This window comes from Lacerta agilis, chromosome 4, assembly GCF_009819535.1.
Source record: "Lacerta agilis isolate rLacAgi1 chromosome 4, rLacAgi1.pri, whole genome shotgun sequence".
In the NCBI taxonomy this organism is placed as follows: domain Eukaryota; kingdom Metazoa; phylum Chordata; class Lepidosauria; order Squamata; family Lacertidae; genus Lacerta; species Lacerta agilis.
In genome coordinates, this window is record NC_046315.1 from 80203136 (window position 1) to 80225449 (window position 22314).

Genomic DNA, 22314 nt, shown 5'->3' on the forward strand with positions numbered 1-22314 from the left:
TGGGATAACCTTATGTCCATTGTACCTGGGTCTCATTGGTAGATCTTAGGGTTATGGTAAATATAAAGCAGATCTGAGAAGTCTGAAGTCACTTATACCCTAGGATAGCCTTCCCCAATTTAGTGCCCCCCATATGCCTTGGACTACAACTGCCATCAGCCTCAGCCAGCATGGCCCAGTGGTTTGGTAATGGGGGTATAGTCCAATTATCTGGAGGACACTAGGATGGGAAAGACTGTTCTAAGAGGTTACGTTCTCAGATCAACCACAAGGTTCAATATATTTTGCCCGTAAACCATCCCACATGAACTGTGACTCTTACAACATGCCTCAGGACCCTCTGTGATTCCATGTGAAAGGTTATCTCAGTAGACATGCCAATGTAGAGGCTTACCCTGGGCACAGGGGCAAGCGCCACTATTGGTCAATCGGCCCTCTAATTCCTGCCACCGTTGGCCAAGCATCAGATAGCACTTACAAGATTTCTCTTCATATAACAACAGCTGAAGAATGTAAAAACTTAAATGTTTTGCTTTAAAACTGTAATGTATCCATTGTGTGTGTGTGTGCGCACGCTTATGTACACACATAAACATTTTCACATAGGTTATATGTGCACACCCACCCACTTTATAATCAGTTCCCTCCAAGCAGATTCCATTTTTTCAAAAGGAGGTTAATTTTGTGATTGATTCATAAAACTTACGCAATGCCAAGACAACTCTTTGACTGGATTCTGTTATTCAGGCGGAGTTGACAATGAATTCATGCATATGGGCATCTCAGGTCACAAGAGAGATATGAAGGGAATTTGGTTCTCAAAGAGCAGGGGCGGTATTTGCAATACTTTTGAATAATAGCAGTGTCATCAGTCTGGTGGAATAACAGTTCTAAAATTAGACCTTTGGAAATGAAAAGGACTTATTTGATTTTTAAATAGCATGCCTTATAGTGCAATCCTATGCATGTCTATTCAAAATCAAGTCCCATTTATTTCATTGGGGCATACTCCCAGGTAAGTGAGTATAGGGTTGCAACCTTAGTATCTTTTTACCACCTGGGGCTTTTATGTAGACCAAGCCCATTATAGCTAACAGGTCCTAGATACATATAAATGTGTACAGCTAATATTTAGATCTTAAATAATATGCATGCATAATATGTGTGACTGTGAGAGCAGAGTGACTTTCTGACTGATTCTACTGTAGTTTGTCACACATGACTTGTGTCATGGGAAAGCGGATGGAAATGTGCCTTGCCATCAACTTGGTATTAAGGTTGGGAAGATGCATTCACCACTCACTTTTAAGTACAGATGGGGCTAACCACAGCTAGTGTCAGAGGTAAGCATCATTATACACCTACCAAGTCCCAAACCCCTTTTGGCGGGGGGCATAACTAACGCAAATCATTGAAAATCCACATGCAATCTTCCCTCCCCTCCCACAGAGGAACAACATGAGCCAATTTTAAGGTCATGGTTATATGGGAAAATACCACTACAAACTAATATTACTGCCAGTGACAACCCAAAGCTATGCCCTCAAATGCCACAATCACAGAAAATGCATCCGGCCATTACTACTGACTGTATTTATACAAACACATGGGACCACATGGTAAATGGTGGACTATAACCTAGTCCACACTCATGCTTTTCCATATGGTAGTGGGTACAAATATGGCCAACAATAACTTTTGCTGCTCATATATAGGATAAATAGTCTTGTATGAAGTGGTCATTTAAGCTAACCTGGTGCCTCCCAACTGTTGCTGGACTAGAGTTAACATTGGCCATTGGTCCAAAAATTCTAGATGGGACCAGGCTAGTGGAAGCTGGTTCAGACTATACTTATTTCTTCTGAAATAATGTAATAACCTATCTTGAGGGTAATTGTAATGTAAAGATATCTTGGGATACCTTGTACAGTTTTCAGAAATAGTCTGGATTCCCCCCCCCAAAAAAAACCCTTCTTGGTGACTTGCCAGTTTATTTCCCCCGCAGTCCACTTCTAGTGTAGTACTTGGTGTTCAGGAGATGTTATAATTGCATTTATAAGTGGTGTTGATAAGATAACTTTAAAAAGATCAAATGCAAGAACAGAATTGCCATACCTGATTTTTAAGTGGCTAATAGGGGTTTGACAACAGTATAGATCTCTGTTGGATCCATCTGACTGTCCTCTTGAAGCTTCCCAAAGAAGTATTATTATTATGATTATTATGATTTTATTATTTGTACCCCGCCCATCTGGCTAGGTGCCCCAAGCCACTCTGGGTGGCTTCCAACAAATATTAAAATACATTAAAATGTCACAGATTAAAAACTTCCCTAAACAGGGCTGCCTTCAGGTATTTTCTGAATGTCAAGTAGTTGCTTATCTCTTTGATCTCTGATGGAAGGGCGTTCTACAGGACGGGTGCCACTACTGAGGAGGCCCTCTGCCTGGTTCCCTGTAGCTTTGCTTCTCGCAGTGAGGGAACCGCCAGAAGGCCCTCGGTGTTGGATCTCAGTGTCCGGGTTGAACGATGGGGGTGGAGACGCTCCTTCAGGTATACAGGACCCAGGCCGTTTAGGGCTTTAAAGGTCAGCACCAACACTTTGAATTGTGCTCGGAAACGTACTGGGAGCCCATGTAGATCTCTCAGCACCAGTGTTATGTGGTCCCGGCGGCCATTCCCAGTCACCAATCTAGCTGCCGCATTCTGGATTAATTGCAGTTTCCGGGTCACCTTCAAAGGTAGCCCCACGTAGAGCGCATTGTAGTAGTCCAAGCAGGAGATAACCAGAGCATGCACCACTCTAGCAAGACAGTCCGTGGGAAGATAGGGTCTCACTCAGCCTGTGTACCAGATGGAGCTGGTAAACAGCTGCCCTGGACACAGAATTGACCTGTGCCTCCATGGACAGCTGCAAGTCCAAAATGACTCCCAGGCTGCGCACCTGGTCCTTCAGGGGCACAGTTACCCCATTCAGGACCAGGGAGTTCTCCACACCTGCCCGCCTCCTGTCCCCCAAAAACAGTACTTCTGTCTTGTCAGGATTCAACCTCAATCTGTTAACCGCCATCCACCCTCCAACCGCTGGAGGTGCATTTAAAAACTCCAGCAAAAGATCCCAAACCTCTCAGCAATGTGTATATGAATGTAAATGAGTACTGGCTGCGCAAATGCAAGCCCAGGTAGACACTTGTAATGACATTATGTGTTTGTGTGTCCCCAATCACTGTAGCTTAGATTTTAACATGGTGAGGAAGGAAGAGAAGAAATGGAGGAAAAATGGAGATGTATTTGGAATGACTCTTGAGTATGAACTACCGGTAAAAAAAGATTGCAGCACAAGAATAAATGAGAAAGCAATCAGAAGCTGAGAAAGAATGGCTAGACAGAAGCCTATGGAAAGTAATTTGCTTCTGCCATGATTGCCAGAGAGTCCCGTGAAGAGGCTGTTCCTGCATTTTCACCTTCTATGGTTTTTGACACCTCCCCCTGCCTGCCCCACTCCAGGTGTCCACTAAATTTTTCTTTCTCTCTCCCTTCATTTTGGGTTTATGGTTAGCTGGAAAAGGAAGCAAACTTCTGATGTGCCCTAGTTCCCACGAGTAAAAGGTTACAGCGCATCTACATATTCGGGTTCCAGAGACATTTCCCCCTCTGAGCTTTGGAGGGGGGGGGGAGGCTAAATAAATAAATAAAGTTCATTGATTTTATTTAAATGATTTCTTAAGTCACTGAAGGCAAAAGAAACCTGTAAGCGATGTGCAACAAGTGACATCATATAAAATGAGTTATTTCAATAATCAAATGAATAATCCTTGTTAAAATAGCATTATGCTATTCGACTAGCAATACCTGTAGTCATACGAGTTGTATTTTCAAATTTGTCCTGTTTTTCCTCAAGGATATCCTTGAGGTAGCAAGAACAGTTATATAGGTATTAAATGGTTTATCACCACCAGATGGAAGAGGGGTAGCATACATTATCATCTTAATTGTAAAATTTAATATGACTTGCTGAAAGTTATGCTAGTGAACATTGTAAATTCAGAGGGGGAAATGTTGCTCCCTTTTTTTTAATACGCCTATAAATCTCTTAATCATTTTTTAGACTCTACATTTAACCCTGTGTCTTTTTTTAATGTAACCTGTAGCAAAAATGCAAGCTGCACATTACATAATCTGCTATGGCAACATTTCACTGTGCAGTTTTAATCTCCCTGCCATGACAACTATAAGCAGAAGAATGGATCCACTCCAGCTAAAGTTAGTCATACTCGAAATCAATGGGGCTTGTTAGGCATGACTAACTTATTTTCTATGGGAATGAAAGGCTACTAAATTTAGCTAGATCAGGGCCTGTGTATTCTGTGGGAAGAACAAGAATAGGAATCAAAGCAGTAACATGAAGGGTTGCTTAACAGTAAATTAGTGGCATTGCATCCCTGAGCCCTTTTCACCTAGATACACAGCAAATTTTGTCTGCTAATTTCATCTGGCAGATGTTGTGCCTGGCTACTTCTCAGCCTTGTCTCACATTTTGACTGCCACACTTTCCCAGTCTAATTGTATCAAATTTATTGGCGCATCTGTTGATATTTGGGCGTACTGATGCAATTGCACAAATTTAATATTCAGGGAGGGGGCAGCAAAACCATGCTGCAGTTTGGGGATGCGGAATTATACATGAGGGTTAAAACTGCAACACTGAGAGATGAAGAAGAGATTAAATGGCATGGTATTGGTCATCGTATTGCAGACTTGGGGTTTTCTGGTAAGATATTGAGGCTGCAGTCCTTCCTTAGGAATTAGTAGACATGTATAGGATTTTGCTGTTGTATATTTCTGGGGTTCAGTAATTTGAAGAGTGGGTGAATCCTTCCAGGGCTGGTATGAGGCATTTTGGTACCTAAGGTAAAGAACATTTCACATATAGAGGCTAACCAGACTGGCAAGTAAATTTTACTTCAGCAGTAGTGATGAGATAGCTTTCCCCATGCAACCCACCTATCTGGATTAATTGCTACCCTTGTCCTGTATCTACAACCACGCATATTACTTAAAATGATCTCCTATCCATAAGCATGCATTGAAATATCTGCCTAGTTATTAAAACATACAAAATGGGTAACTACAGCTGCTGTCTTACACCTTGTACATAAGCCCCACTGAACCCTGTGAAACTTACTTCTGAGTAAACATGCAAAGGATTGTGCTGTAAGGGTGCAATGGCACATTAGACAGGAAAAGGGTGTTGCCACTTAAAACAACATTCTGATAGTGTGTATTTTCCACTCTTACCCAAATTGTGTTGGATCACTTGCCCTGCGGGATAGTATCCTTGCATTATACATTTTGTTGCCCACACAGTATCAGCTGTCGACTGTGAGCACAGGATAATGCAAAACACAATGACTTAATGCTCAAGAATCCCACGTGTTCCAGGAAAGGAGTGATGGGGAGACTTAACCTAGGAATGCCATTTCCAATGGTAGCCCCATGTCTGGCATATCACATTTCTGCCCCAGGTCATGTGATCTTGACTGTGTTCTTTGCAGTGGAGAGTAGAAAGGGGTGCCTGTGGAAGACACATTTTCTAAGGCAAGGCTGACAATTAATGCAATCTTCCCCCAAATGATTGATGCTTGTGGGGAGCAATGTAGGGGAAGCTGAGTTTACAATTTAATGCATTTTTTTAACAGTTTGAAACTGGAGCCACAAAGTGACTGGCTAATGATTTAATATAACCATTTTTCTTTTTACACATATTTTATTTTAATGTGTAATTTTCTCCTGTGGGTAGTCATCGTTCTTATCCACCTTTTTCTTAGCAAGGGCGTTTTCTCATCACAGTGTAGGAAATGCTGTATTTTATTGTCAAACTCTCAGCTCCTTTAGGGATGTGTTGAAATAGAGTAAATTCATGACTCTTGCATTTAAATTGTAAGAAAGGGCTACATTTTTTATTATAATTATAATTTGGTTCTTTCATTTATTTTTATTTTTTTAAGACTAATTTATACAATCACTTGTCCTGGCACAACAACCCCTAAAATCACTTCAGCCTTTGATTGCTTATTATTCAAGGGGACTGAAAGAGAGTCAAGAACCTTGACAAAATCATTCATAAACTGTTAGCATCTGTCTCTTTCATTATTATTTGTATTGTATTCCTGCAACACCATGGTGCTTCACAGGATATTATAAGTAAAAATATTATTTTGTTTAAGAAAAAGCTCTGGCTTCTAGGAGCTTACAATCTAAAGTTTAATGACTGGGAGAGAGAATGGAGAATGTGAAGAAATGCAATGCATACTTTTTGGGGGGAGGTGACGGGTGTAAGGCTGCCTCTGTAAGGTGGGGCTTGAGGCAAGGTTTGAAGAAAAAGAGAAAACAGAGAATCATATAATTATAAAGTTGGAAGGGATTATAGAGGTGTTCTCTGAGACAGTTCAACACATCAGGGAAAGCATGGGAGAATGGACATGTGGTTTATGGCTCACATAAACAGTAGAAAAATTGTCTCTAATGGGTGGAGTTTACAGTTCCATTGAGATTGTGATTTGTGAATAGTGATGGGTGAATCTGTCAATTTCAGTTTCTGAGTTTCTCACTTTTGCATTCTAAAATTCAGTTCTCTACATTTCTGTATCAGTTTGCTTCTTTTTTTAAAGTCCTCTTGAAAATTCATCAGCATTTTAGTGCAAATTTCTCCTAATATGTACATGTTCATCTGGATTGCTGTCTAATATACACATTTCTGCAAGGCATTTTTTACCTAATATAATGCACTTTTGCATGTTATTTTCACTAAAATGCAATACCTACCATTTAATTCAATTTTTGAAAGGAGTCTGTATTGCATTTTTCAGATAATTTTGGAATTTATGTATTAGGTAAATTTGCCTTTAAATGTAAACTGATTTGAAATTATTCTCAAGCTCTATCTGTTAGTGTCCAAAGATAGGCAATAAGAGGCTTTGATTGAGACATCTTAGAATTCTCTATGGACTAGGCGAGCAGTTCTGAGGAATAGCAACCAAACTGTGATTGCTGTTGCCTTATGTGTCTGTCAACAGCTGGTTAGTGTAACATTCATCTGTTGCACAGATTTCTGTCCCTGTTTTTTTTTAATCACAAATCTCTTATTTCCTTCTGTATTTTAGACATCACAACAATAGGATGTCTAAGATATCCTGGGAGATAAAAGGAACTCCCTTAGTGTGTTACTTCTTTAATTAGGATCTCTTTTGAAACACACTGAACACAGGCATCCAAGTTTTAGAAAGAATCAGACAAAAAAAACCTTAGCTCTGTCTATAAAATTATAAAGTAGAGGAGGTTGAACTTTGGCATTAATTGAGCCTTCTGTCTAGTCCAGTGTTTCCAAACTTAGGTCTTCAGCTGTTTTTCAACTACAACTCCCATTATCCCTAGCTAGCAAGACCAGTGGTCTGGGATGATGGGAATTGTACTCCAAAAGGAGCTGGAGACCCAAATTTGGGAAACACTGGTCTAGTTGGTGCTTTCTGCACAAGACAAGAGTTACTGGTTTGTCTAAAATTAAAATTCTGTGCCAGAAACATGGTGTTACCCTAGTGTGCCATGAGATACTTCTGAATTCCCATATAATTTGGTGTTTTGTCTCAGTTTGGAGTGCAACACACAGGACTGATGCAATATTCTCTGCATTCTAGCCTCTTCTTTCTCGCATTCCACTGTAAGAGAACCCCTTAAAGATCAAGTCAGTAGAGTTACGCATGATAAGTTAAAAAAAAAAATTCATTTACATACAGTGGTGCATTTTGGCACTTTTTGAACTCTTGCCTTAAAGCACAACCCTGTGCATGTCTACTCAGAATAGACCCATTGTGTTCAATTATGCTCACACCCAGGTAAGTGTGTGACTAGAATTATCATTGCATAACGCCCGCGATATGCTGAAGATACACTTCCTTATCCTTACTGAGAGAGAGGTATTTTAGGGGCTACCCTATTCTTTAGATTATAGATTGTTTTAAATGATTTAGTGTTGAATTTCTATACTGTTTTAACCCACCCTGAGTCCCATGGTGAACAGCGGGTAAGAAAGTCTAATAATAATAATAATAATACCAAATAATTATAAAGATTGCAGTCCTAATGGTCTTACCAGGATGGGTAGTGATCTGATGGTCATGTATATTACTCCATGTACTTCAAAATGTGGCAGGCAGCCCTGTAGCATTTAGGGGTTGTCCTCCTCATTCTGCTGAGTCCTGACATGACAACACCACAGCTTCTGCTGCTCCATTTGTATAAGTATATACCAATGTAGATGAATGCCATCTATAGTAGCAAGAACACTTTAGAACGCTGTCATTTTTGCTCATTGTCTTGCCTGTCTAGTCTTTGAAGTTTATACTGCTATTTCAAATATATCTCTTACATCAACATTGGCTCTGAATCTACCTGAAAGGGTATGCTAATTTATTGAATTGTTGAAGCACACTGAAGGTGAATGCTGATAGGGATCCAGACTTCTGTTGTCATCTATTAGTGATCTAATTACATATTGCTTCCTCTCACGGGACACCAGTACAGGCTTGATTAAAGTATAATATAGATAGTTCCCTAGAGGGTGTTAGGCTCTTTAGCTGATGCCATGAATTCAGAAGTCCTATTTTTCTCCCCCCCCCCCCCCCGGTTATTGTATGAGCATGACAGCACCAACATTATCATTTACTCCAGCGGTTGCCAACCTTTTTGGGCCCATGGCCACATTTGCAAACATTGTAGACACACACGCTCACACACATGGCAACCAAGCACACATCACAACCCGTTCCACTGGTGTATATATATATATATATATATATATATATATATATATATATAGTCTTTTTACAAGCATAATTTCAGTGGGGGCAGAGGTGAGGGAACCCTGTGGGCACATACATGCCCCCAGGCACTGCCTTGAACTTCCTTAGCATCATCAACCACAAAAAAAAAGCTTTGGGGGCTGATGAGGTTTGAAATTAGTAGTCAGAATGGGCTTAGGTTTGTCTTCATTTTTAAACACTACAAAATTTTAGATTGACCAACTATGCCAGCTGTAGGGAACCTTAGACCTCCAACTGCAACTCCCATCAGCCCCAGGGATGCCAGCAATGGGCAGGGATCATGGGAGATGTAGTCCAGCAACATCTGGAGGACCACAGGTTACCTACTCCTGACCTATACAGAGGTTGTTGGATTGTCGTCCCCCCCAAAGGCATCAGCTTCTCCAGACAATTGAGAGCCCCTGGTGTCATGTACCAATGTCACACACACATAGCCCTCTGAACATTGAGGGGGGCTGGCTCCCTCAAAAAACATTGGGGGTGTCAAAGTGCCTTAGCCCCCAGAAGCCGGCATCTGTTTCCCCCTAGTATGCAATTTTATATTAACTTTGGAAATGTTCATCTGATGCACTACGAAAACTATACCTTTACAATCCTATGATGGAATTAAATGGATTTCAATCTTTCCCCTTCTTTTCAACCTTCAGGGGTCTGTAACTTTTCTAATGAAGGAAACTTTTGCATTATTAAAAGTTTCTCACTATTGAGATTTCTGTCAGTGAATAAAATGTGACTCTCAGCACTTGTCATGTGGTCCATGGAGGTGGGGAAATGTTTGGGAACCACTGAACTGGAATGTCCATGGTATGTATAGATTAAATTCTGTACAGTTACTGTGGACTTGCGTGGGAAGCATTGAAAAGAAGGATAATGTGAATGCTGGAAAATGAAATCAAGGACAGGCAGTGATTTTTTTTTACCTATGTGTAGTCAATGTGTTATTGTATCAGTGGAACAGATTGCAGCCGAGTATCTTCCATTTTGGGTTCAGTTGCACTCTGAATTCCCAACTACAAATATAGCACTCAGCTCAACATTTATTTTTCTTCATAGTTCCACACATATGAGTTAAAGGGAAAGTGTGAGATGCTGAAGAAAACAATTTGGAAAATTCAGATATTGTTTAAGTTAGCAAATTTCCTTGGAAGTTAGAACTAGCTGGTTTCAAACTCCTGGGCTGCATTGCTGTGTTAGGTCTTTGCGTCAAATAAATTGCCAATAATTAACACAGGGGCAGGGGAATAATCTCTGTGATGGGGATCATTGGATTGGTTTGTGCAAGATGCTATTCCTGAGCCCTAATTACCCATATTACCCTAGTTGCCATATAAAGGCAATAGGCTGAATGAGGTGGTAGCATTAGGTAGTGGAGTGAAAATATTTGGGTGAGAATTTAAATATTTGGGTGAGATTTTCAAAATTCCATTATGATAGTGTCTAGTACACTAGATAGAGAATAGAACAACCCACCCACCCACTCCTTATGCCAGCCTGTGGAGGGTTTGGATTGAGTAGAGGCACTGGCTGAGTTGGCCTCCCACAGGCCGACACCAACATCCCCCTTCTTCCTCCCAGACATCTGGGTCCTGAGCTGGTCTCACTCTTGTCAGGTGATGGTATCGGTCCCAACCCAGACCTGATAGCTCTTCCATCTCAGAGGGGTAGGTGTCTGTGCTCATGGTTTGACCCGAATGTCCCTTGGAGCAGTCAGTTGACTGCTTTGCAATGCATTAAGATCATGCCTAGCCTCATGCCCACACAGCCCAGTTTCATAAGTTTTGCAAGTGATTTGTTGAGCAGCAATCAGCTGGCTATTCGCCAAAATGTAAGAATCTGCCATGAGCCCACTGAGCCACTCTATGCCAAAGGGTCATATGAATCAGTTGTTAGGTAAGCGTCACTCAATAAAAACACTCAATAAATATGTGTTAAGCGTTTTTGTGAAAGATCATCACTACTCTTTGTTCATCACTGACCCCTACTACTTTGACTGCATTCCTGAGGACAGCCAGGCTATTTAAATTTCCCTGTATCGCCCCTTTATTGGTGCCTTCATGAGCACTGAACAGGAGAGGAAACTTTTGTGGTCCTTGTATTTATCTAAGCTGAAGCGGGTTGCGTGTAACTTGAGCACTCAAGGTGTTCAAATTTACAAAATGCTAGCTGGTCTTTAACACAGACTGAAATGAAGAATCCTGTGTGTTTGGCAGATAGACTGAAAACCAGGTTTGATGCAGAAGTAATATAGTAATGATCCACTGTGGCAGAAGGGAGTAGCAGGAGCAGTAATTAACACAGCTTTATTAGAGTGGAACTGGTTATTTCCACATAAATAAACCCATTGGCCCTTTGAGCTGTGACATGTTTCATCTAAAAGCATTTCATCCTCCACTTATTTGTGAAGTCCTTATTTGTGAAGTCTCATGCCCAACCTAGTTGTGGTTCAGTGACAACTACAAACACCTATTATCATGCAATAGTAAGTTTAGGCTACTGAGACAAATGTATCCATCTTTCTCTGCCAACACTGTGTTTCAGGTAGGAGCCATGATTTTCTCATGCAAGGCTAGAAATTCAGAACTGTCTCTCGCTCTCTGTCCTAGTATATAATAGAGGTAGTAATAACAGAGCAACAGGAACTGTTTGTAAAGTATGTCAAGCTTTGAAAACAATTTTAATTCTTTCCCCTTTTCCACAATTCATCATTTCCATACAGATTAAATTGTATGTCATGCCTCTCACGACACACACACACACACACACACACATTTTTAATGGTGCTGATTGCTTTATTCAGTGTAAGGAATGCTTCTTTTTTTATTGATCGGCATCAAAGGTTCGCTGGAAATGAGTAGCCACAGAAGTCAAATGGGGAGCCAGAGAAGCGCTCAAGGAAAAGCAAAAGATCTGTAGCTGTCTGCACTGTTACATCATATTAACGGATAGTGCTGGAGGAGAAGCCTACAGCCACACCACCCTGAAAGCACCCGGTCCAGTCAGATAGTGCTAGAGAAGGAGAAAAACATCAGGACATGAGCTGGCACTGCATTTATTTATTTAGTAAAACGTAATTTCCTAAATCACTATGAAACAGACACAAATAACATTTTGACCTTCCATGAAATGTGACATACTTAATGAGAGATCCAACTGAAGTACTATTTGATGGTGCATAGCTTGTTGCCTGCAGATAACATTGTGCCACGATAAAGAGAAGTTTTGGAAGGGATTTTGACTAGAGGCCAGGGATCCTGCAGGATTGTTTATTGCTTTCTTTCTGTAGATGCTGAAACATGCAGCTGGGACATGGGGCAGGAGGGGGTCCCTGTACTGCCCCAGCTCTTCTATTAAAATGGATTTAGTATGGCCCTTTGAGAGCTACGGAGTTTTGCCCCCTTCCTATTTTGAGCTGCAGAATTCCCCAACTATTTCTCTCCCTCTTGTCTCACCATCTCTCAGCTACACATTTACACTCTCCCTTTCTTCCACCATCCCTCTCTTGGTTCTGCAGTGTTGAGGCACACAGGAATATTATTGAAATGTCTCTGTTTATAATATCTTTAGTCAGTGCAGATCTGATACTCTGTGTTCAGCCTTTTTTCTTTCGAAAGGGGCAATCTATTCTTATTTTATTGTGCGTATTTCTTTTTTAAAAGATACAAACAGTGAAGGGTGTATTACTGGCAGATATTTATAAAATCATAGAACTGTAGAATTTGTAAAGAGTTGGCAGCTATCTAATTCAACTCTTTACTCTAAAGCAGGATCTTCTACACTGCATCTCCAAATCCCTAAAGGATTAGCCTATATATTACTGCTGTTAGAAGCAACTTTTTCAATCCACAATTGACTGGCTTCCAGAAAAGGGAGAATCCCCTTTCAGTGGCTAATTTTAGAACATTCCCTAACTGTTTCTGAAATCATTTCATTTTTCAGCAATAATTTGTACACTTTGTCCTACGCAACATTCTCATTGCTTTAACTTCTCTGGCAATCATCCTAAATTGAATCTTAGATATTCAATAATCTACATTGCACTATGCCTTTGGAAATCTCCTAAAAGGAGATGATATTTTGGTAGAAAGATGCAAGGGTCTTAATGTTCCAACAATAGCTTTAAATGCGTTGGAAAGAGATGCACTATGAAAGATTGATTCCTCAGCCATTAATTTGTAACAGAACAGTGCAATAAATCTTAGTTTCTCTTCAATATCTTTCTGCAATTGTGAATTCCACTTGATTCACCTCTCTCACTCACCTTAACAAAATCAGTATTTGCCCTAGTTAGTTCGGATAGGAATCCAATTATGCGGGGAGCCAGAAAGCTAACCAGCAATGTGCACAGGAGATCTAAAAAAGGCCATTTAGTTTAATACAGTTTGGTGAAGTGAAGATAAAATAATGATGCTTGAATCTATAAAAAATGAAGTCCAGAACTCATTGAGAGTAATTGAATCAATTTCCCAGACATCTTTTAGAGATCTAGACTGAGGCCTTATGACAGGAAAATGCAACCACCACCACCACCTCCTGCTTTTGAGATACACATACCCTTAGGTGGATCTTTCAATGAATGAATGCTAGTGGAGGGCATGGCCCAAGCCAGTGGTAGCTGGAGCCAGATGGACAGTGGTCAGGGCCCCCTTTCTGCCTCCCCTGCCACTTCCTTCTTTCTCTACCTCTCTTTCTCCTCTTACCCAGTCAACTGTCAGTGGACGGACAGATCACTCTTTCCAGAGTTCTGATCGCTTGCCAGAGTGTTTCCTCTACTTCCTCTTACATTGCCACATCCATGTTGGATTTTCTCCATAGTGTTTCCTTCCTCCAGCCCTTCTTCTTTTCCTCTGGGCTTCCCACCCACCCACCCACATGAAATTGGGCTCAGGGCTGCATGCACCCTGAGATGGCAACATCTGCCAATCTCTCCAGTACTGGAATGGGGAAATGGCGGACAGAGCTCAGTTTTCCCCATTAGGGCCTGAATACATAATACATGTACCCACTAGGGTGTCATGTATTATCCTATGTTCCACATGCAGGGAATAGCAGCGAGAACAGTGAATCTTGCTTGAGGTGGTGGTTGGCCTTAGCATCAATTTAGCAAAACCAAATCTAGCATCTCACAGTTGTTTTATAGAAATGAACCAATTGGGATGGGGAGGAGTTATTTAAGTGAAATCCCTTCCTATTGGCAATACAGTGGTCATGGTGAGAGGGAAATGTCTCTTCAATTTTGCATGGGCAAAAATGCCCCCTGCTGAGCTCAAACCACTCGTTCCTCTTTCTGTATACGCGAAAACATAGAACAATACTTTTGCCTGCATTTGGCAAGGCTTATATAACATATTTTTAATTGATTGCTTTACGCCTAGTGCTAGCAGCAGGAGATGGAGAAGGGTAGGTGTTCATTGCCAAAATACTCTGTAAGACAGACTGGGAAAGCCTTGCATCTTGGCACAGTCCTCAAATTAAAAACAAGCGTTGACCCTGGTTGCCCTACATTTACTGTGTGTGACATATATAATATTGAAAAATTCAGTTTAATCGGTTTGGAGGCAAGTAGAATTTCTTTTTCTTTTCTTTAGTTTGCCAGATTGTTGACCATGCAGTTTTTTCCCCCTCCTCCTGTTCTGTATGCAGGCTCAGCTCTTGCCTCTCAATACAAGCAAATGTGAAATTCTATACAAGTAATATGAGTGGTTCCTTTCCATATTTTGTGCAATTGGCATATTAACAAGAAATAGGACCACATACAGTGTGCCATAAGACATTCCGTGAATATGCCAGCAGCATTTTGGAGTGATGCTTTTGCGTATCTAACCAGAAAGAACATACCACTTCATTTCATGTGCTTTTATGCATTCTGGCAAGGAGTAAATGAAGTTAATCACAAGTTAAGGAACCCTGCCACTCTGTATTATAGAAGAAGCTTCCTGTACATAACAATATAAAATTGGCTGTGGTTCAGAATTTTCATACTTAGCATTGCAAATTAGGCTCCTGTCCTTTCCCTACTGAGCTGCTCACTGATGATCTGCAATACCTTATTTTCTATGGAATTTTCCCAGGTGCTTTAGAAATTAAAATTCTAGAGGGAGTTCTGAAATGGCTGTAGCCAAATGAATTACATTAGTCCTTGATATAGGTAGAATTGCCAGGTGCAAAACTGTGCCAGGGTTCTCTAACCTGCAGATTTTCATTGTCACTTCAGCCCTCAGCTGAAGCTTTTGGATAAAACCTTTATTTATGGGAAGCTTATATGAAACCGGCACACAGATGAATGACATACACAAAAATGATGGCAATCCCTGTGTTGTATTAAAAAAACGAACCATCTGAATTTCTTTTTCTTAGCCAGGTATTAGTGCTCCTATATATGGAGATCTTGTATTACTATCCCACTGCTCTTCTATTTTCTATTACTATAGAAATGCAACCTACTGATTTATAGATGCTTCTGGTTTGGTAGTCATACTAATGTGGATTGGCTAGTTTCTGTACAAATTAGAAGCAAAGTGACAAATGGCTCTGTCATTCTGCTATGTCTTTGTACTTTCTGGATGTGACTAAATTAAAATGGATAACATGATTTGATTTTCATGGAGGGTTTGTTCATGCATGACAGTTTTGGAATCACAGACTTCCATGACGGATGGAGGGCTTGAGCTACTTGTTGATTATGCCCTTGGCAGAAAACTGCAGAATATTCTATTCTCCAATGAGCAGGAAAGAGGGGCGGGAATTACCCATACAGTTCCTTTGAGGTTGGTAGCATAAAGTTTTTACACATATAGATTTTAGTTTTAACAAGAAAGAAAGGGCAGCAGTTGCCCTTCAATTCTGAACACATAGCTTGAGAACATGCAACTTACCATATACAATATGTTTTCATTTTTAAACTAGTCACAATGTCTGTTGGGTAGTCATGCCTGTTATGTAGTTTTACTTAGGATTAAATCTGCCAATACATAAAAATTATATCCTTCCATATCACTCTACCAATGTAAGACATTTTCATACCTGATGTGATCTGCCAGCATTACCTAAGGAATACATGTCAACATGATGCCCCACTTTTTTCAGAAATGACACACAATTCATGTCTGAAATAGGACAGGAGGTTCCAGTTGCCTGGAGAAAGCTCTCTTTTATCAGTCATTGCTTGGAATCCTTTTGCTGGAAGACATGAATCTTACTGTTCTCTCTGTGTTATAAACCCTCTTGTTCCTGTATGTACATGACATGGTTCATTATTAACAACCGTGCTTAGCAAACATGATTTTTAGTTACAAATAATGTGAACTTGAAAGGTACAATTTTTCATTTCCTGAGTGATTAGTTGGCCTGGACCTCCCACGTTATGTTGATTATTATGGTACACTACATTTATCTCTGCTAAGTTTAGAAATTTTTTGAAAGTACTGAAAGTATGTTCCTATGAAAGTGTACCAGCCGGATTATGCTCCTGTGTGTGTTTCAAAAGAATTAAGCTTGTGAAGAGAACTTTAAAAAGTAGAACTTGGAGCCTGTACAGATTTCCTGTGCAAATAGGAACAGGATTAGCACAAAGGTGGGTTGCTGCAGCTCTTGTTGGAAGAAAGAGAAAGAAAGAGTACAGATAGACTTTGTACTGAGCAATTTAGATGAGTAATTATAATGGAACTATATTGTACACATTTTAAGAGTAAGAGGCTTATGGTTTTTTTGTGAAGAAATAACAATTCTATTTTGGTGCTGCTGGGAATTTTCCAAGTTATTTCAGCACTTCTGTTTCTTAAGAGTCCAATTTTTTATTTATTGCTAAGTGGTTGTTCACAGTCAGTGTGTTCCCTGGTGTTAGTCATCATAAAGTCTAATAGGCCCAAATTTCAACCAATTAACTATATGAGCTTCCATAGTCTAATCAGTAAGCATATGTCCAATAAAATGTAGCTCACCTACCCTCGTTTTATGTGGGCAGCATGGACCATATCTTAAATTACTGATGTTTCTCTCTCTCTCTCTCTCTCTCTCTCTCTCTCTCTCTCTCTCTCTCTCTCTAATTTTTTAAAAATCATTATATTAGGATAAAAATGTGTACCCAGGTCAAATCTGCATACAAAAATAAATAAATAAATCACAAATTGTTGCAGAAGTGTAGAAAACATGAATGGAAAAATGAGAAACTGGGTGAATCAGAATTCACCAATCCTTACATTCCCACTCCTTGAAGGCAGCCATTAAGGGGAGCTATGTAGTTACAAGGTATCTTGTTCTGAAATAGAGATATTGGGGGTACCAATTTACATGGCTTGGAGGCTAGTGACAAAATATGTTTGTCTTTCAGATCCCCAGCTCAAGGGTATAGTGACCAGGTTATATTGCAGGCAAGGCTACTACTTGCAAATGCACCCTGATGGAAGTCTCGATGGAACCAAGGATGAGAGCAGTAATTCTAGTAAGTGTTTGTTCTAGGAAACTATTCATCTCTTCCACACATATAGTAAAGTTAACCATTTCAAGATTTACATGCAAACATCACTGGGTGTTTTTTTAATGCCTCTTGTTTTCTGATTTTGCTTTTGGTAAAAGTTGTTTTTGCTTTTTTATATTTACAAATTGAAATACAAATACATATTTTTAAAACCCCCAATGCCTTCATATATGTGAATGAGACGAAGGATGCAATTTCAGGAAAGAGCTGAAGCTGCTCACTGCAGGATGATAGCCCGGCTTCATTTTCAACAAAAATAGTTTTCCAAAATGTCTAAAATAATGTTCTAGTTTGAGAAGAACCTCCATACCTGCTTCCTAGTTTCAGCTTAAGTGTGCAGGCCTCCTGAAGTATTGCTAGGCATGATAGTCTCTTAAGGTGTGTTATAACAACACTAAATAACTCTAAATTATATAGAAAACATTGCTGTAAGTAGGGTTGCCATGTGTCCTCTTTTTCAGGGGTAAAATTTGGGACATATTGCATTTATTTGCTCTGAATGGCCGCCATAGTGTCCACTCTTTGGCTCTTCAAAATATGGCAACCCTACTAAGCAAAGGACTACTTTAATATTTCATGGTCATTATGGTGGCAGCTGAATTCAGCAGCAGCCAGAATGCAACAATGAATTGTGATGGCATTCCACAATTTCCCATTATTCATTGGAAATGCCACTTACTGTGTCTCCAGTTCAGTGAAAGTTAAGCCAATTTTAAAATATTGAGGTTGGTCAGGTTACCCTGGGATGGGTGGCGGCCACACTCACTCTTCCGTGTTCCATTAAAGACCATTTTTTCTGTGTTAATTCTCTGGAGGGAGCCCAATGTTATAAAGGGGTTTTCCTCAAATACTGTGAGTAATGCTTCCCCTTTGGTCTGTTGGTGTGAGTTCCTCCACATATTTTCATGGGCTGCTCAAGAGCATGAAATATGAATCCACATGAAGGAGGGTGACATACAACTGGCATAGGAAGGGTGGGTCGTAGGGGGTGGGGCGCCCCGGGCAGCGCGATCCCGGTAGGGTTCCATCTCGGCTGCCCCCCCACCAGTGCTGTGTGCCCCGCCCCCAGAACGTGCGCATTGCCCCGCCCCTGCCTGCTTCCCGCCCCCAATGCCGGAGCATGATGAAGCTCCGCCACTGGTGACATATTACCAGCAGAGCAATCAGATAGGATGCACACAGGGCAGGACTTCCTAGGATTATGTGTTTCTTCTTCTCTGCTGCCTCAGCAAAGTATCCAACATGGCTGCATTGCCAGGAAATCTGAATGGAGGAAAGGAGGGAAAGACACTGCATACACAGGCTAGTAGGTGGGTGGGCCTCTCACCGCATCATTGTTCTGCTGTGCATACACAGATGATTCACTAATGGTTCCTGAACAAGCTGTTTTGGAATGTATTGGAGACCAGGGCCATGCTGGAGGGCATCCTACTAACAACATTCCACTTTCTCCTAACCCCCCACTTTCCCTTTTTCTAACTTTTCTTGAAAACCACTTACAGAGAGTGTCGCTGTGCTACATCCAGCACACCTGGAAACTCCATTTAAAAGGTTATGGTTGGGCAGGAGCTGTTGCTTTAGTTAAATGTTTGAAGCGGTCAACGAGTGTGGTAAGAACCAGGGTGGCTCCAGAATGGCAGGACGTTGTTTTGCCTCACTCTGAAGTATAGGAGGAGAGCGAAAACATAAGAGTGGCTCATGGCGCTGTGTGCAGCATGAGCACCTTCCTCTAAAAGTTTTTAAATAAGCAAAACAATGCACAGCCACTTTGTAGCCCACAGTCTCTCATGCCCCTTATGCCCCTTCCCCGGCCTGTGTGGGACCACCTTGGTGGTGTGGGGCCCCATACAAGATGAATGCTGTTTACTTGCAGAGACTCAAGCATCTGCTTCATTTTACAGCAGCTTCAAAAGCCCAATTCTTATGGTGCTCACAATCTTCTAATACGACAAAGAATTAATAATAGAGCCTAATTTTCTCTATGTCTTTCCTGTGAGCGGTCTGTTATTTTTCTCCCTCCTGGGCATATTGCTTGAGTCATGTCCCTCTCCTGTGATGAGCAATAATGAGCAAGTTGTTCTTTTTCATGCATTTTCACTTTGGTCAAAACGTTTGTACCTGTTGTTGTCGTGATTTCAAGGTCTCACTTTCTGTGGCTGCTTTCCCTCCCAGCTTAAATCAATAAGCAACCCTTTGAGGAAACTGTTGCATGATTGCTTGATCCTTTGCAAGTGGTGAGCCAGAAAATATGCCCAAGTTGGATTTTGACTCCACTGTATGGAGGATGCTTCAACTGTCGTCCATTGTTGTTGCCTCCATGCAGCCAGGTGTTTGTGTGCAATGGTTTGCCAGGCAGATCAGGAGATTTCCCACACATCAACACAGACCTGGGGGGGGGGGGAAGAGTGAGAGGTTGAAGCTGCACAAAGAAAACCCATCTGCGTGGTGAGCTGCTACACCACACAAATGGCTTACCACATGGAGACCGTTGCTATGGGAAGCAATTTAAAGCAGCTATTTGTGCACACTGATACTTTCAGAGATGGATGCTGCAATTCAGCTTCTCTGAAGCCCTGTTGTTATAAGGTTTAGATAGTAGGGAAGGGTTTAATTCTTCTGTCTTTGTACGAGAAGTGAAGCTACAGGGAACTAGGCAGAGGGCCTTCTCGGTAGTGGTGCCCACCTTATGTAACGCCCTCCCATCAGATGTCAAGGAGATGAGTAACTATATAACCTTTAGAAGACATCTGAATGCACCCCTGTATAGGGAAACATTTTAAGGTTTAAGGTTTTATTATATTTTTATGTATGTTGGAAGCTACCCAGAGTGGCTGGGGCAACCCAGTCAGATGTGTGGGGTACAAATAATAATTTGTTGTTGTTGTTACTTTGAATATTTTCACACATGACAAAAGTGAACCTGAGTGAAGAAGGTACATACTTATTTTTTCATGGGAACCAATCTGAAACAATTCTGGTACAGAAGGAAATGTTTTCAAACCAATTTAAATCTGCTACTGTTACTACTCCTAAGATTGATTTCTAATACTGTGGCTGAAATGAACTTTGTTGCATTCTGACTTCAGTCTTACAATATAGTCACAGATAGAATTTGAGAATGTGTAGCTAACTGCATAGGATTTCTACATGACATCATTTGCTTATCTGTGACAGATCTTCTTTATTTTTACAGCATTGTTCAACCTTATACCAGTGGGACTTCGAGTTGTCGCTATCCAGGGTGTAAAAACAGGCTTGTATATAGCCCTAAATGGAGAAGGGTTCCTTTATACGTCAGTAAGTAATATGCCATGGCTATTGGTTCTAATCTACTTTTCTATAAAAAGGTAGATCCAATTAATAGAAAATCTTACAGGATTTGTAAAGAAGAATGGTGAGATGGTTCTACATATTGATTCTTAATACCTGTGGGTTTAATAAGGAGATAGAACCTTCATGTGGGATTTTCAGACTGCAAATCACTGACACAACCCTTTCTCACAACATTTTTTGTCCTGTGGAAGCGACTGCAGTAAGGTATCTTCCTGAACTATCAGAAGTTCTGAGCCACATAGGAAGAGCCCACACACCGGCACAGGAAGGAATCACAGCATGAGTCCTGCAGCTTCCCTTACTGTCTCAGGGTCGCAAGAAGCAGCAGTGCTGCAGCCACTCCCATGCTAACCATGAAACATGAGAAACGGCAGTTAGTTATGCCCGTGCAATAATTTGATAATGATTAGAAGATGCATTCTTAGCTGTAGCTGGAGGACTTTGTTTAATATGACTGTACAGTGCTATGACTGCAAGGTGTGGAGACTGAAGTCCAAACTCTTCCAATATATTGATATTTGCTAGTATACAGTATTACAGCCTCACTTATTCAGGTAATTTGCACGAAATTCAATGCTTTTGGAGGCATAGATAAATAGGAAGATTCTTCAGAGTTAGAGCTGAAATGAGATTCCAAAGAAGAGTCACAGTGAATTCAGATAACAATGTGTTTTGATTAACTTGGGCAATGCTGTGTATACATTATCCTACATTCTTACATGATAATTGAAGCTGGTGGGTTTCCCACCAAGGATGTCATTGTCATGATTAAAGGCAATAAAACCTTCTCCTCCGTAAAGCAATGCTCATGGGAGCCCCTACAATTTCATTGGGAGAGAGTTTATCTACCTCCCGTGTACATCACTTTGGCCTGATTGTTCAAACATTTTGTGCAGGGGGGAACAAAAACATTCTTCATGCATACAAAAGTGAATCATGTCAGCATTTTTTTTGCAAGCTTATGTTTTATTGTCATTGAGGTAGAATTAAAGTAGATATTATTCTGGTATTCTGGTAGATATTATTCAGGCACATGAACTAGTCAAAACTGAACTCACGTAATTTCCTGTGAGTTGAGGGGGGAGAGTTTCAAGGGTGTGGTTAACTCTCCCATTGAACTGAAAATGCTTACTTTTGGCAGAATGGTACTGCATGGCCCTGATCCAACTGTATGGATGCAGCAGCATGTCACTGATAGTCTCATTAAGGCTGTGTGCATGCAGGCTGCTGACTTGGACTCCCACCCAGTGCACCCAGCACATGTTTATGGATGCAGCTCCTTATCTAGGTGGTGATGAATGCACAGAACCCTTTTTCCAGGTGTGCATTCCTCTAGCTGGATCGTAACATTGGTTTAAATATCGTTCTCTGTTAGAGGAGTTGCTTGGAATTTCATTGTGCTTTTTACAAGCCTTATCTCAAGAGCTGCCTTGAGTTACCAATGTAATGGTTTGGGGTTGTTGGTTTTTTTTTTCCATTTGAAGGAATGTTAGACATATTATCAAGGTCCTGGTACCCTGAAGAAAAATATTCTGTTTGTTTTGAATGGATGACAGTGATTTTTAAAGTTAATTAGGAGGAAATGTTCTAGTAGCTGAAATGTCATCTAGATAAAAATGAGTATTGCAC

The 22314-nt window shown here is 40.7% G+C and overlaps 1 protein-coding gene across 4 annotated transcripts in view; it reads left to right on the forward strand.

The window, feature by feature from the left end:
* The window catches only part of FGF14 (fibroblast growth factor 14), a 282538-nt gene that overhangs the window by 199270 nt on the left and 60954 nt on the right, over positions 1-22314 (forward strand). For all 4 annotated transcript variants that reach the window (XM_033147792.1, XM_033147795.1, XM_033147791.1 and 1 more), the window contains exons 2-3: positions 17206-17316; positions 20546-20649. In XM_033147792.1, the coding sequence (XP_033003683.1) occupies positions 17206-17316; positions 20546-20649 (215 nt within the window). The remainder of the gene's footprint in view (positions 1-17205; positions 17317-20545; positions 20650-22314) is intronic.